This window comes from Gambusia affinis, linkage group LG22, assembly GCF_019740435.1.
Source record: "Gambusia affinis linkage group LG22, SWU_Gaff_1.0, whole genome shotgun sequence".
In the NCBI taxonomy this organism is placed as follows: Eukaryota; Metazoa; Chordata; class Actinopteri; order Cyprinodontiformes; family Poeciliidae; genus Gambusia; species Gambusia affinis.
Window position 1 is genome coordinate 19,769,369 of NC_057889.1, and position 13,162 is coordinate 19,782,530.

The 13,162-nt window shown below is 40.0% G+C and overlaps 1 protein-coding gene across 1 annotated transcript; it reads left to right on the forward strand.

Annotated features, from left to right (window-relative positions):
- The first annotated feature begins 1,840 nt into the window (after positions 1-1,840).
- stmn4 (stathmin-like 4) lies at positions 1,841-12,253 on the forward strand. Its single transcript, XM_044106770.1, has 6 exons — positions 1,841-2,011; positions 7,450-7,512; positions 7,709-7,804; positions 7,960-8,165; positions 9,268-9,459; positions 10,973-12,253. Exons 2-6 carry the CDS (start codon positions 7,500-7,502, stop codon positions 11,030-11,032), a joined length of 567 nt encoding a protein of 188 aa, XP_043962705.1. The 5' UTR covers positions 1,841-2,011; positions 7,450-7,499; the 3' UTR covers positions 11,033-12,253.
- Positions 12,254-13,162: the final 909 nt, after the last annotated feature.

A 13,162-nucleotide genomic window follows, 5' to 3' on the forward strand; every position in this document is an offset into this window, starting at 1 on the left:
TTCCTCATCTTGACGTGTTCTGCCACATTTATTTTCTTTATAATACCCTTTTGTTGCCCTTTCTACTTTGTTCTCTCCGCCACCACTCCCTCAGATCTTCCCTCCATCTGTCTCCGTCTCCGTTCTCCTTCCCTCTCTCTCTCCTCCCGTCCAGTGATCTAATTTCCAGGATGTGTGCAATGTTTAGAGTCACACGTGCGTTTCCCGTCAGAGGGAGGCGGTGGGGAGCGGCGGGACGCACCCTGATGCCACCTCGCTGGCCGGCGTGGTGACATCATGTGGGCTGTGTGAGCTGAATGCGGGATCAGAGAGCAGCTAGCGCACAGAGGCTAACGTTTTTCAGCTGGGCTCGGCTACAGTCGCTCTCCTAAAAGCTTTAATGCCTTAAGTCAAGTTTGGGTGGCAATAAAGAAAGTATTTGGTTACATATACCAAATGAAAAGACATCTAACTTTTTGTTTCTTACTGGTTTTTTAGGTCAGTTAGAATTATTTTCTGTTTGCTAAATGGGTTAAAGGTCACAATACCCACAACTTGTCCGCCAGACTGAGATCAGGAGGCTAAACCTTAACTCTGTTGTTCTTAAGCCACTTTGTAACCACTTTAGCAGGATGTTTAGGGTTATTGTCCATTTAGGCCAATGTGTGCCCACTGTTTAACTTCTTGACCGATGTCTTTAGATGCTGCTTCTAGAGATGCAAATCTTTAAACGTCCAGCAATTTGATACCGATTCTTAGGGTCACGATTCGACTCAGAAACAACATAGACCTGACAGAGACAGGTGTGTCTTTCCAAATCAAGTCCAATAAGCTGGGCTTCTGTTTTTAATACATTTGCAGTCAAAAAAAAAATCTTTTTTCACTTTACCATAAATGGAGTATTTGTGTGTAGGATTTTAGAGGAAGAGATTAAGTGATTACATGGAGGGGAAAAAAAGAGTAAGGGAAAAGCTGGGAATTTGAATTCAGCTTCATACAGAAAAAAAGAAAATCTGTTAGACAAAAAAAGAAAAAGACTTCAGAGTGTAGGCTCGAGGTTTGACTCTAAACATTCAGCCACAGCTACAATGGAAAAGCATATTGATGGGCTTGAATGGTCCAGTCAAAGTTCAGGCCTAAATATAATTAGGAATCAGTGGAGAGACTCACACAAAGATGGTCATGAATCTAGGATCTGACCAACGTTCCTATCAAACATTTCAATCTTTAAACATGTAGAGCAGGCAGACATGCAGATTGCAGGGAAAGGAGAATTTACAAATGTTTACTACTGAAAGACTGAAAACAAATGCATGCCACACTTTTCAGAATTGCAAGTATTTTTTAAAGCTTTGCTCAAACTATGAGTTTAAATAAAAAATTGGGATGCTGGGGAAAATTGTAGATTGTGCCTCAATTTGTCATAAAAGTGCACGCTTAGCTGTAATTAAACAATATTTTAAGGCAGCCATGTGTATTTTTAGATATTGTTGTTTTTACAGGTGTAGTTTAATTTGTTCCAGGATGTAAAATTCTGTCTCATCCATTCCCAAAAGATTTCCGTTTCTTCCTTTTACTTACCATCTGCACCTAAATAATTTATACCCTTCCATGCCTCGAAGCCCAGTCTCCTGCTGAGACACACACGCACACACACACACACACCTCTCCTTACCGATTTCCCACACTACCTCCCTTCTGCTCAGTCCACACATGCCCGCACAGACACACACACACACAGAGTCCCACCCTCCTGCACCATGCAATAAAACACCCGCCCTGCGGTACGACACAAAGAGCCGGTGACCCTCCCTCCACCGGCCTCCTCCGCTCTCCCATTGGCCAACAGGCCTGGATGCTGGCAGCGCCGCCGACCAATGAAGCATCTCCAAGGTGATGTCATTTAGGCAGCGTTGATGCTGTTGCTGATGCTGTTGCCCGGCGCCTGCATCCACAGACCCAGACCTGGGGGGGGTAACCACAGTCGTCCGTCCACATCCAGCAGCAAGAGACCGCAGCCACAGGAAGGGGGGTAAGTCTGCACATCTGCACACACCTGGGGTCGGTCTGGGGTTCTGATAGGGAAGCCGGATAGGTTGACCAAGAGAGTGGAGAGGCGCAAAGGGGTGAGGGAGGTGGGGGAACGGATTCATCATGCGATGGGAGTAGGGAAGGTAAGAAAGGCGAAGAACAGCACTGTAACCTTTGTCATTTATTATTGATCTTTAAAATCGCAGCCTGTCCTCACAGAGAGGGGGATGGAGAGAGGGAGGACGGGCTGAAAGACTGGGAAAGACTTTCAAAAGTTCAGGATTTTTCCACTACTTTATTCCCCCGTTGAAATTCTTTACGAGAATCTTCATGCGTCTGAAACGCACTTATGGAAGGAAAAACGTACCAAAAATCAGTTTGCTAACCGACGTTTCATTTTATGAAGATGCATCATAGTTGGATGCAGTCGAGATGTTCGATATTTATTTTGTTCTTTTTCTGCCATTTTTAACCTTCCCATACACGAGCCAAAAAAGGAAAAAACACACAATGGTGGAAAAAAAAAAAAAGACAAGACAAAACGGAAAGTACAGAAATCGATAAATTCTTAAATTCTTTTCAATGGCAAGAACACAAAGCGTAGAGCAAAAAATGTGTAGAGAAGCACAAGCCAGTTATTCCTTCACTTTGTCAAAAAAAATTAAAAAGCAGCCAATGATTTCCTGGATATTTCTCTAAAACATATCTTCAAAGAATTCCAGCAAAGTTGGTAGATAAACAGGCAAACAAAAAAAGATAATCAAACCTCGTTGGATTCATTTTGCAAGTGATTTTTATACAATTTCTTCTACGTAAAGAGTGAAGAACACAGTTTGAACTCCTAGTGTTGTTGGGTTTAAAACACGTGGACGCTCCTCAAGTTATAACAATGATGTTTAGTTCCCAAAAAAAATGATTCTTCTTTGTTTGGAACCATGTCCAGATTTGTCCTTACAGCAATCTAACAACTTGGATGTAAAAATAAGACAAATGGGAAAGAAAAGTTGATGTTTTTTGAAGGTGTAGGTTCAGGATTCAGGGGTGTGGCGTTGTCTTACAAGAAACTTTCCCTTTGTAGCTGTTTTATCCAGGTATGTTGGGTCAGCCATGGTATTTTAATCAGATTGTCTTATGTGACAATCTAAAGGTCATATTTTCACATTAGTAATAATAACAGCATAGTACAAAGGGAAAACCCCGCCCATCTACAGCAGGCGTCTCCTCCATTGTTTTTAATAATTAATGAAATGTGACATGTTGAACGTTAACTTGTCATATTTTGAGTTTAGTTTTTAATTTGCATGCATCTTTTAGCAGACATTTTCAGAGTGAATTCCTGCCTTCCTCCACTGTGTGCCTTTCAGGAGCTGCTCTCTTCCTCTGTGTCATGGGCGACACACAGAGCGCCTTGACTCCAGCAGGAAGCAGTGCATTGATCTGCAACCTGGGTGGTTTCACAGGATCAGATGCTGTTGTGTGTTCATTTTGTGTGTGGGCGTGCATGTGTGTGTGTGTGTGTACATTCCAACAGTGCAGCAAAGCTCCACGTTTACAGCCTGATTAGTATGCGTGTACAGGGCTGTCCTTGTGTGTGTGTGTGTCCCACTGGGAGCCATGACAGGCAGGTCATGTAAGGGTGTGCCATGCAGCGTGTTTGCTCTCCTTCTTGGTGGTCTTTCAAATAAAGCCGTGTTTTAAGGCCAAGGCAATTTATCTTCCTTTGCCGAGATAGTAGACGCAGAACAAGTTAGCTAGCCTAGCTAGTTAACAGAGCTAACAGAGCGTAGTGAAGTGTGATGTGTTGAACTTTTGTAGGCTAGCTTACAAGCTAACAAAGCTTTCAAAGCTTTGTTAGCTTGTTGGCTTACAAAACTAGCCTTGTAAGCTAACAGAGCTAGGCCTTGAAAGATGAAGCTAACAAAATTAAATAATATGTTAGCTGCGTAATATGGCTAGCTCTGTTACTTGGGTAAGCTAACAGAGTCAAGCTAACTGAGAAGTTAGGAGGTTAGTTAAAACTGCTTCTGCTGTCAGAAACTGCTGTGTTGCAGTCAGAATTGATGAAGATTTTCCACAATTTTGTGTTTTTGTCTCTCGAAGGCTGAGCAGAAACTTATTCGGCGGTCTGACTACAACTGAACCCGACCCAACAAAACTGTCAGCAGCACCAACTTCTTCTTAAAATTCTTAATACCTGATCGTTTGTGTGTTATGCATTGAATGGTGGCTGTAGGAGTGCATAATAGCCCAATTTAGATTTTTATTTCAATTCACTTCAATTCAAATAAAATAAAATTGCCAGCAGCCTATGATCCTAAAAATAAATCATATCAAGACCTTACATTTAAAATTTTTTGTTCAAGTGTGACCACTCCTTGTAATTTGAACCTTAAATGATCAAATGTGGCTTACACTCATTAGAAAACTATTAATTTAGCGCCATTCAAAAACATCTTCATGAATGCTAACTTTAGCATCATTTTCGGCTAACGGTCAGCTAGCGAGCATATTCTCAGTGCTTACAAAGGCTCTGGCAGTATTCAGTCTTCTACTGAATACTGAAACGGCTGCCAGATTATTGGTTAAGTTGTGGAGGGTCCTTGATTGTTTTCAGGGAGCACTTAAGATACTCCGACACCCACAAGCAGCAGAAACTATTAAGACTGTGGACAAAGCTACCAGGGCTATCATTTTTATTTTTACGACTGGTCCAATAGTCAAATGGGTTGAATTTTAAACTTTTTATTTTCAATGAACCAATAAAAAAAACCAGGCTAATCGTGTTAAAAATAGCATGAAGCCTTAACTCGTAACTCTGTTAAAAAACAATAATGGATAAGTGGCTTAAAACGGGGCCACTCAAAAGAAAAACTGAAGATACTGGTAAAAAGAAAAAGAAGCCATGACTTACATGATCGGAGGAAGCCAAGTCCAAGTAAGAGTTGCTCACAATGGTTTAATTCTTTCCAATGTCAATTTCAAGTTAGGTGGTCCGTGAGTATTTGTTAAATGGGTTAAGTTGGAGAAACACTCCTCTAACACTTTACCATGTGTTTCACTAAGCCCCATAAAATAACTAGTGCAACTCAACCACAGTATTGTCTGTGAAATGTGATTTGCTGGAGCAAATAATTCTCCTAATTAAACCAACTTTAGTGGAACAGTTGGGTTTCTGGCAGGCACTGCCAGTAGTGGGTGTTTGGTAAAAAAAAAAAAGCCCATATCGGTTGAATAAATCAGTTGTTTTCTCTGTTGAGAGTCTAATTCTGCTGCATCACTCATGATAAAAAAAAAAAAGCTTGTACAGAAACAATATTAGCTCTAAGAATTCAAGATAATTTTTTTATTGTGTGTTTACACGAGAAAAACAGAAGCTGTGCAGGACACGACTAGATTTTCCATTTTTATCAAGTAAGATTTTTAACTAACAATACTTTTCTTTTGCTGGAATATTTGAAAAGAAGTGAGAGAAACAGGCTGAAAGAGACAGACTTATATTTTCTTTCAGACTGTACAACAGTGGACGGCACCATTTGACATTTAATAGCAGGCAAAGTAATAGCAGGCGGTTATGAAATCTGATCAGGCAATTTGATTCTCTGCTGCCTCTTTGTCTTGCTACACACATTTCTGTCCTATTTATGAAAACTATAAAGAATTGAATAGAATTAAATTTTGCCTTCCCAGGGAAGTAATCATGCCACACTGCAGCTTCAAGGTACTTTTCAGGCAGATGGCAAAACAGTTTGGTGGCACCTTAGACAGTTTGTTATTTATCTCATCCTCTTACTTATTGCATCTTCAGATCTACAGCTTCATCTGCTGCTTGTCTTGTGCCTGTGATTCATTGATTCAGATCACAGCAGGCTGGGGAGAGAACATGTCCCTCTAGCCCCTGGAAATATGTTTTTCCTGCTGTTAGTTTAATAGGATGTTGGGACTTTACTGTGAAGCCTGATAAGCATGGAAAGTTCAATGCTGGATCAAGGGAAAGCACCAAACAAGCTATATGAGAACACAATCCCATTGGCTAAAACTTCTAAAACGCACACTTTAACTTCTAAAACGTTCCTAATTACCAACCAATCAAAAACTCTCAATTTGATGTAGAGCTTACACTAAGGCTGTTCAGTGAAACCCTCTTGCATCAGCTTTCAGTCCCTGCGTTGTCTTCCAAGCAAAGGTTGTAGCTTAGTTCAAAGTTCTTCTCATTGTTAAATGGGTTATGTGGTGCTCTGCCTGAAAAGGATTAGAAATGGCTTTGGAACCTTTTCCAGACAGATACATGTTAGAAGCTGTTTCCACTGATGATATGAAAATAAATTTGCTTAATGGAAAGACGGCAATTTTGAAAAAACACGTTTTTCGATAAAATGTTTGGTGTTAGGGGGAGGGTTTTTTAAATTTTTTTTTATTAGCTGTCTTGAAATCTGTCTTTTTTTGAAAAATTGCAATTCACATCACACAAGTCACATGATCAACAACAAGATGTTACTATGGTTGCAAACTACAAAGACGAAAACGACAGGAAGTGGTTGGAAGATGATGACGTAATCCTGTTTTTTAATGACTTATTGCGTGTACAAACTTATTCACCTGTGATTTTCATTGCGTTTCTTAATGGAAATACCGCAATTGTGAAATTGCTTATTTTTTTACAACCTCGTGTCCCATTACGTCTTGAATTTCTTAAGGTGGGGCATGATGGTTGTAGACTACCACAGGCCGACAGATAAATTCTACTTCAGTCATTTCATTATGTGATACATACGGCAGTAATCCACCGTAGGTGTGGCTAGAGAAATTGTGCTCAGCTTTGCAAAAGGTCTGGTTATTCCCAATAAATTCATAATCTAACATTGCTCATAATTGTGTTTTCACATAAGACCATCTTTTGAAAATTGCTTTAAATATTTACTGAGGTTCTCTTTACGTAATATTAAAATCAGTTCGATGGTCTGAACCCTAAAAACAAAACAGCATAGAAATGACAGAAAGGTCTAATTGGTTGACATAAGTCGTCACCAACTTTAAGTTTCTGCCTGGTCTTTCGTAAGATACGTAGCTCTCCATTTGCAAGAATAAGGTGCAAATTTACAACCCAAGAACAACAGATGAACTGCCTAATCCAAACACAGGATGCTAACCTGTCTGTAATCCTGGTCTCACTTCCTCTACCATTGAACATGTTTGCCTAATGCCTGCAGGTCAGTTTGGCAAGACTAAGATAAAGGGAAAGTATCTGACCGACAAAACTGATCTGAGACAAAACCTAATGTTACATAACAGCACTAGGACAATGCGGAGCTTTAAAGGGTCTGCTCTGTAGGTTGTTTAATCCTGTCCTCCCTCGTTCCGTCTCAGATTCATTGCGTGACCTTTTGAGGTTGCCTCATTAAAGCCTCCCCGTGCCTCTGTGTTTGCATGTGTCCCCAACAGAGTGAGACGGAGCTTTGGTTTCCCCGCAGAGTTACATCCGCAGTGACAAGATGACTCTGGCAGGTAAATGCAGTCGCAGCAGAAACTTATTTCACCTCACCGCTCCCTCACACGCTCGTCCTGCCCATCGGAGGAACGCCGGTCAGTGGCAGTGACTAATCGCTGTCGCCGTACCACAGGACTGCATCATCACTTCTTTAAATGCTTGATCATGATCCAGTTTAAGTAAACCGGTCTTTGTGTGTATCTGTGTCCTCAGCCTATAAAGAGAAGGTCAAAGAGCTCCCCCTGGTGTCTCTGTTCTGCTCCTGCCTGAACCCACAGACTGCAGAGAACTCCCCTTACAAAGCAGAAGGTACAAACCGTTTATTCTTTGGTAATCTTAAAAAGGTATGCCCTGTAAATCCAGGAGAAAATGTACTTCTTACTTAGCGCTACAATTATCATATCTTGCTAGAAATGTCACTATTTGATCAATTATTCCAACACAATGTCATCAAACGGCAAAAGATGCGGTGGACCTGGGCTGGTGCGTCATGAAAGACGTGGAGGTGATCGAGCTGAACAAGCGGACATCGGGCCAGGCCTTTGAGGTCATCCTCAAGCCGCCATCCTTTGATGGCCTGCCAGAACTCAACACCTCCATGCCGCAGCGCCGCGACCCCTCCCTGGAAGAAATTCAAAAGAAGCTGGAGGCTGCCGAAGAGAGACGAAAGGTGAGGGCCAGAAAGGGAATGGCGTCATGGCCGCCTCTAACTGATCTGGGCCAGCACTTCCACCCCCACTGCAATAGGGTTTGAGGTGCGGCCTATGACCAGTTCATGTCTAACCTGCAGGCAGCAGAGTGTAGTTTTCCACTTGGCTTTTTAAATCTTATGGCTCATGTAGCCATAAACTTTAAAAAGGGGAGAAAAAAGAATTTTAAATTGATAGTAAAATTGTATTTAAATGTTAATGAAGTCTGTAATTCTCAACAACTAAAACCTCCCACTAGGACTGCAACAACAACAAATTTTACTGGACAATATATAGTCCCAGAAATTATTACAATAAACAGTAATGTTGTTTTGAAAGAATCTTCAAGTAATATGGCATAATAATGCAAGATCCCTCTATCAGCAACTAATATATATAAATAGAACTTCCAGACAAGATTCAAATAATTTGACAAAAATGCAAGAAAGCCGATTCAGGAAAATTCCCGTCTGGTTGCCACCTTCCTATTAGTTAAACATTCAAAGGGTCCATTGGCGGTTTTTAAAGATTCTAGACTCAAAATCTGAAATGGCTAGACAAGTAAAAAACATAACTACGTTACTTTAATTGAAACATAAGTAGTATAACATATTGTTTGAAATCTCTGACATGTTCATTATTGTTTTGAAAATACAAAAAAACGTCATATTGTTTCGTGGCTTCGGATGAGCTTAGATTAAGACATACATGAAAATATTGGTCGGAGCTATTTTACACTGATGACAGACTCCTGACAACACAGTTGGTGACAACTTACTTTTGTAATCTCTTCTTGCCTCATGAGCCAGTTAAGTCATGATACCCTCTAATGCATCCTGCACATTATCTGTTTTGCGGTACTCATTTGTTGTTAGAGACGACTAACTACAATGGTTTTTGAGGTAACCAACTGTCAACTTATTTATGATTAACCATCTATCGCAGAATTGATTGCGACTTAAAGGTCTGCGGCAATGTTTTGACAGAAGTCGGTATAAGATGGCCGAAGTCTAATTTTGTTTTGGCCAAGCTCTGATTTCAACAGAACGGGAAATTACTGTGAAGTCCTCTGTCTCCCTCTAGTGCCAGGAAGCTGAGCTACTGAAGCACTTGGCAGAGAAGAGGGAACACGAGCGCGAGGTGATCCAGAAGGCCTTCGAGGAGAACAACAACTTCATCAAGAACGCCAAGGAGAAGCTGGAGCAGAAGATGGAGGCCAACAAGGAAAACAGGGAGGCCCTGTTGGCGGCCATGCTTGAGAGGCTGCAGGAGAAGGTAGGACCCAGCAGGCCGCGGTCTGACCAAATGTATGTAACTTCCAAGCAGAGACGAATCCCTAAATGGAAATCTGTAATTAATTTCTGTCTACATTTTCCCCCCATGAGACAAATAATCGAATCCGAAGAAATGTGAAGCGTTCTTGATCAAAACAAGAGGGAAACGAGATCACAGCAGGGTCTGATGTTTTTCCACCAAGAGTTTTGAATGGAAAGCCTGTGGCCTGTGGTGGAATTCAACACGCTCTTTGAAGCTACATCCAGTCATTTGGCTTCACACATTTTCTGCTGATTGTTCTAATGCGGTTGATGCGCTGACTAATCTGAGTTTCCGTAGAAAAAGCTGTTCAATATTTGCCAAATTCATGTTGCTTTTCAGCACAAGATTCAAATTGACTTTAGTTTTGCCTGAACGCTGTGGTGGGGTAGTGGATAGCGCAGCCCACATTTGGAGGCCTTGAGTCCTCGATGCGGCCGTCGCGGGTTCGATTCCCGGACCCGACCAACATTTGCCGCATGTCTTCCCCCTTTCCTGTCAGCCTACTGTCATATAAGGGACACTAGAGCCCACAAAAGATCCCTAGAGGGAAGGAAAAAAAAGTTTTGCCTGAACACTAATTCTGAAAGAAGCTTTTCTTTAAAAAAAATTTATAAATAAAAAAAATCTGTCTAGCTTCTGGATTTAATTCTGGACTTCCAGAGTATCACACGGCAGATGTCTGACTTGCAGATGTCTGACTTTAAAAAAAAAAAATTCTCACTCTTTCAGTCTGCTTTCTGAATTATGCATATATTTGTCTGACAAAGATGAGCATTAAGGAAATGCCGATGTTTACGTCAATAACTGGTTTACCACTTAGTAATCAAGATAAACTTCTCAACACCCACAAACATGTGGTTTGTTCAGAGCTGTGGGAAAGTATTGAGTTGCCCTAAATGACTCAGCGGTGATCACAGATCAACGAAATCCGAACTTCTCCATTTTTATATCTTTAGCCATGTGACGTCTGACAAGCAGCATTTAAAATGAATAATACCTCCACACTGCATTTAATTATGCTTAATTTTAAATACAGTTACTGTGTGCTATTCAGTGATACAAATCACATTTCTCTATGGGACTGGTGTCTTGAAGAAGTGTATTATAAACGGGTAAGAGTAGCATTTGTGTTTGTGGGGCTTCGATTTTTCTGTATGAGCAGTGCTGTTTTAGATTTGAGAGGGGTAGAAGACACACTGAATCAGAAATTAATGTTGATAATGTCTTAAAATGTAAATACAACCTTAGAGCAGACTTGACACTACTTTTAAAAATTATTCAGAGGCTTGGATCTATAATCATCAATGATGGATGGGGGGGAGGGGGGTAATAGTGTAGTTTTATTTTGTTCCTCACGACTGTTGAAGGAAGCTGTGCTCCCACTGTGGTCCAAGTCATTACTGCAAGTGATTTCATGAATGGTAATGAGTTGTGTGTTTTCCCTCATACGGTGTCTGTCTTCGTCCGACAGGATAAGCACGCAGAGGAAGTCAGGAAGAACAAGGAGATGAAGGAGGAGGCGTGCCGATAGATCCGACAGAGTCGGGAAGAGAGACACAAAAGGGAACAAAAGCAGCGCAAAAAAAAAGGAAAAAGAGAAAAAATGGACTTAACTGTGACTTGAATGAGCTTTTAAGAAAGGCTTTTAAATTTGATGTGTTATGTAAGACTTCTTATGCTGTATAAAGTTTAGCCAATGCTTGATGTAGATTTCTCTCGTTCTTTCTCTAAGGGAAACCGGATTGGGGGTAGTCTGGGTGGGTGGGTGACATTAACACCGACAAAGTGTTCAACAGCTATGATTTCTTCTTTGTTGCAGAATGAAGCAAAATCTAATTGCAGCTCTTTCTTCTTTGTAGTTTCTTTGTAGAAAGGAGAAAATTAAGCTCTCCTGAGTTTATTTTCTCTCCCTACTGTATGTTGGTTTTGCAGCAACACAGACAGAAAGATGAATTCCCTCTAATGAGACTGTAACTCTGGAACGCAGAGCTGTAATTTGAATTGTTAGCTCTGTAAACATGAGGAGTGCGTTGACGTTCTACGAACTGGCCTTCGAAAAACAAAACAAAGCAAAAAAAAAAAAGAAATCCCTGGAGCCTTGTTCCAACACAACAAATAGAAATCCAAAAGCTGTTTACGGTTAAGACTCACCAAAAAGTATGAAATTTCTTTTTTCTCTTCCAATGTTTGTGAAATAGGGTGTGAAAAAAAAGCTTAAGAAGTAAAGGGTTCACCTGCCATTACCACTCTGTGAAACGTTTGTGTAGTGTAGTATTGCATTCATTGAAGTCTCTTCGACTTACAGCACTGATTGCACTCTTTTTTTTTTTTCTTTTTTTTTCATTAAGCACAACTCAAAAGCACACATGCGTACCAGAGCTCTCATATACAGTGAAGCTAAAAAGACAAAGGAAAAGACAGAGCAGTGATTAACCTCAGTTCACAATTTGTTACGATTCCACGGGTTAAATGTCGAGGTCCGTCTGCTTGGCGAGTGTCTCTGTGCTCTGATTGTTTCTTTTTCATTTTGAAGATGAACTGAACCAGAAATAGAATTGAAATGTGCCCGAACAATTGAGTCATACAGACTTTATTCTGGCTCGACTTAAAACATCTAAATGTTTGTACTGTAACTGGGGAGGAAACAGGATGGCTTTGGACTTGCTGTAACCGTGTGTTGATGTGTATCTGGAAGGAGGGTCTGATTGTATTCATTTGGCATGATTAGTAAAGAAAGAAAAGCTTACATAAATTCATCGCTTGGTCTCTTTATTTTCTGGATGATTAGCTCTAATCTATCAGAACTGAAGTCCAAAATATAATTTTTCATGGACTATTACAAGACACATGAGGAGAATTTACAATCAGATTTTCAGCAAGGATTATAATATATCTGTATTAAAACAATACAGTACTCTCTCTCTCTCTCTCTCTCTCTATATATATATATATATATATATATATATGTTATAATGATATACACACACACATCAGATATAACTGCAAAGACATAACACATATGAATCTCTTTTGATGAAACAAAATAAAATTATAACAAACAGAATAAAAAATACACCAAAAGAAACATTCATAAAATAATAACCATATTTATACTACAATTTGGCAGAAGAGCACAATGTCATACCATCCCAACAGAGTACCAAACAGAACATACAGCAATAAAAACATATTCCTACGATTAGGGATAAGGAAAAAGGTAATTACTTGCTTTATTTTTTTTATTGGCCGTTTATTGCATTATGAAGTTGAGTGCAAAAAACTGATTGAAAATCGATTTATTTACTGCATGTTTATGTCTGTTAAGGTTGAGATGGAACTGAACATAAAAGCAGCTCTTTAAACCATTTAGCTAACCAACACAACAGCGACACAATCAAAACTGTCAGATGACTTATTACGCCGCGATAATAACTCAGAAATATAGTTTGGATGTACAGTATTTATATTTCTTTCCTACTTACGGAAGGTTTCTGTTTATATCATAGGTTTGTGGTGCATTTATATCCTAAAGAAAGATATAAAACTTCAAATATTTCACAACGTGATATTAACATTCATGGAAAAACCTTACATAAATCAGAAAGTACGGCGGCAACCGTAAGAAAGTCTTACAGTATTCAATTATGCCGCACAACTGATC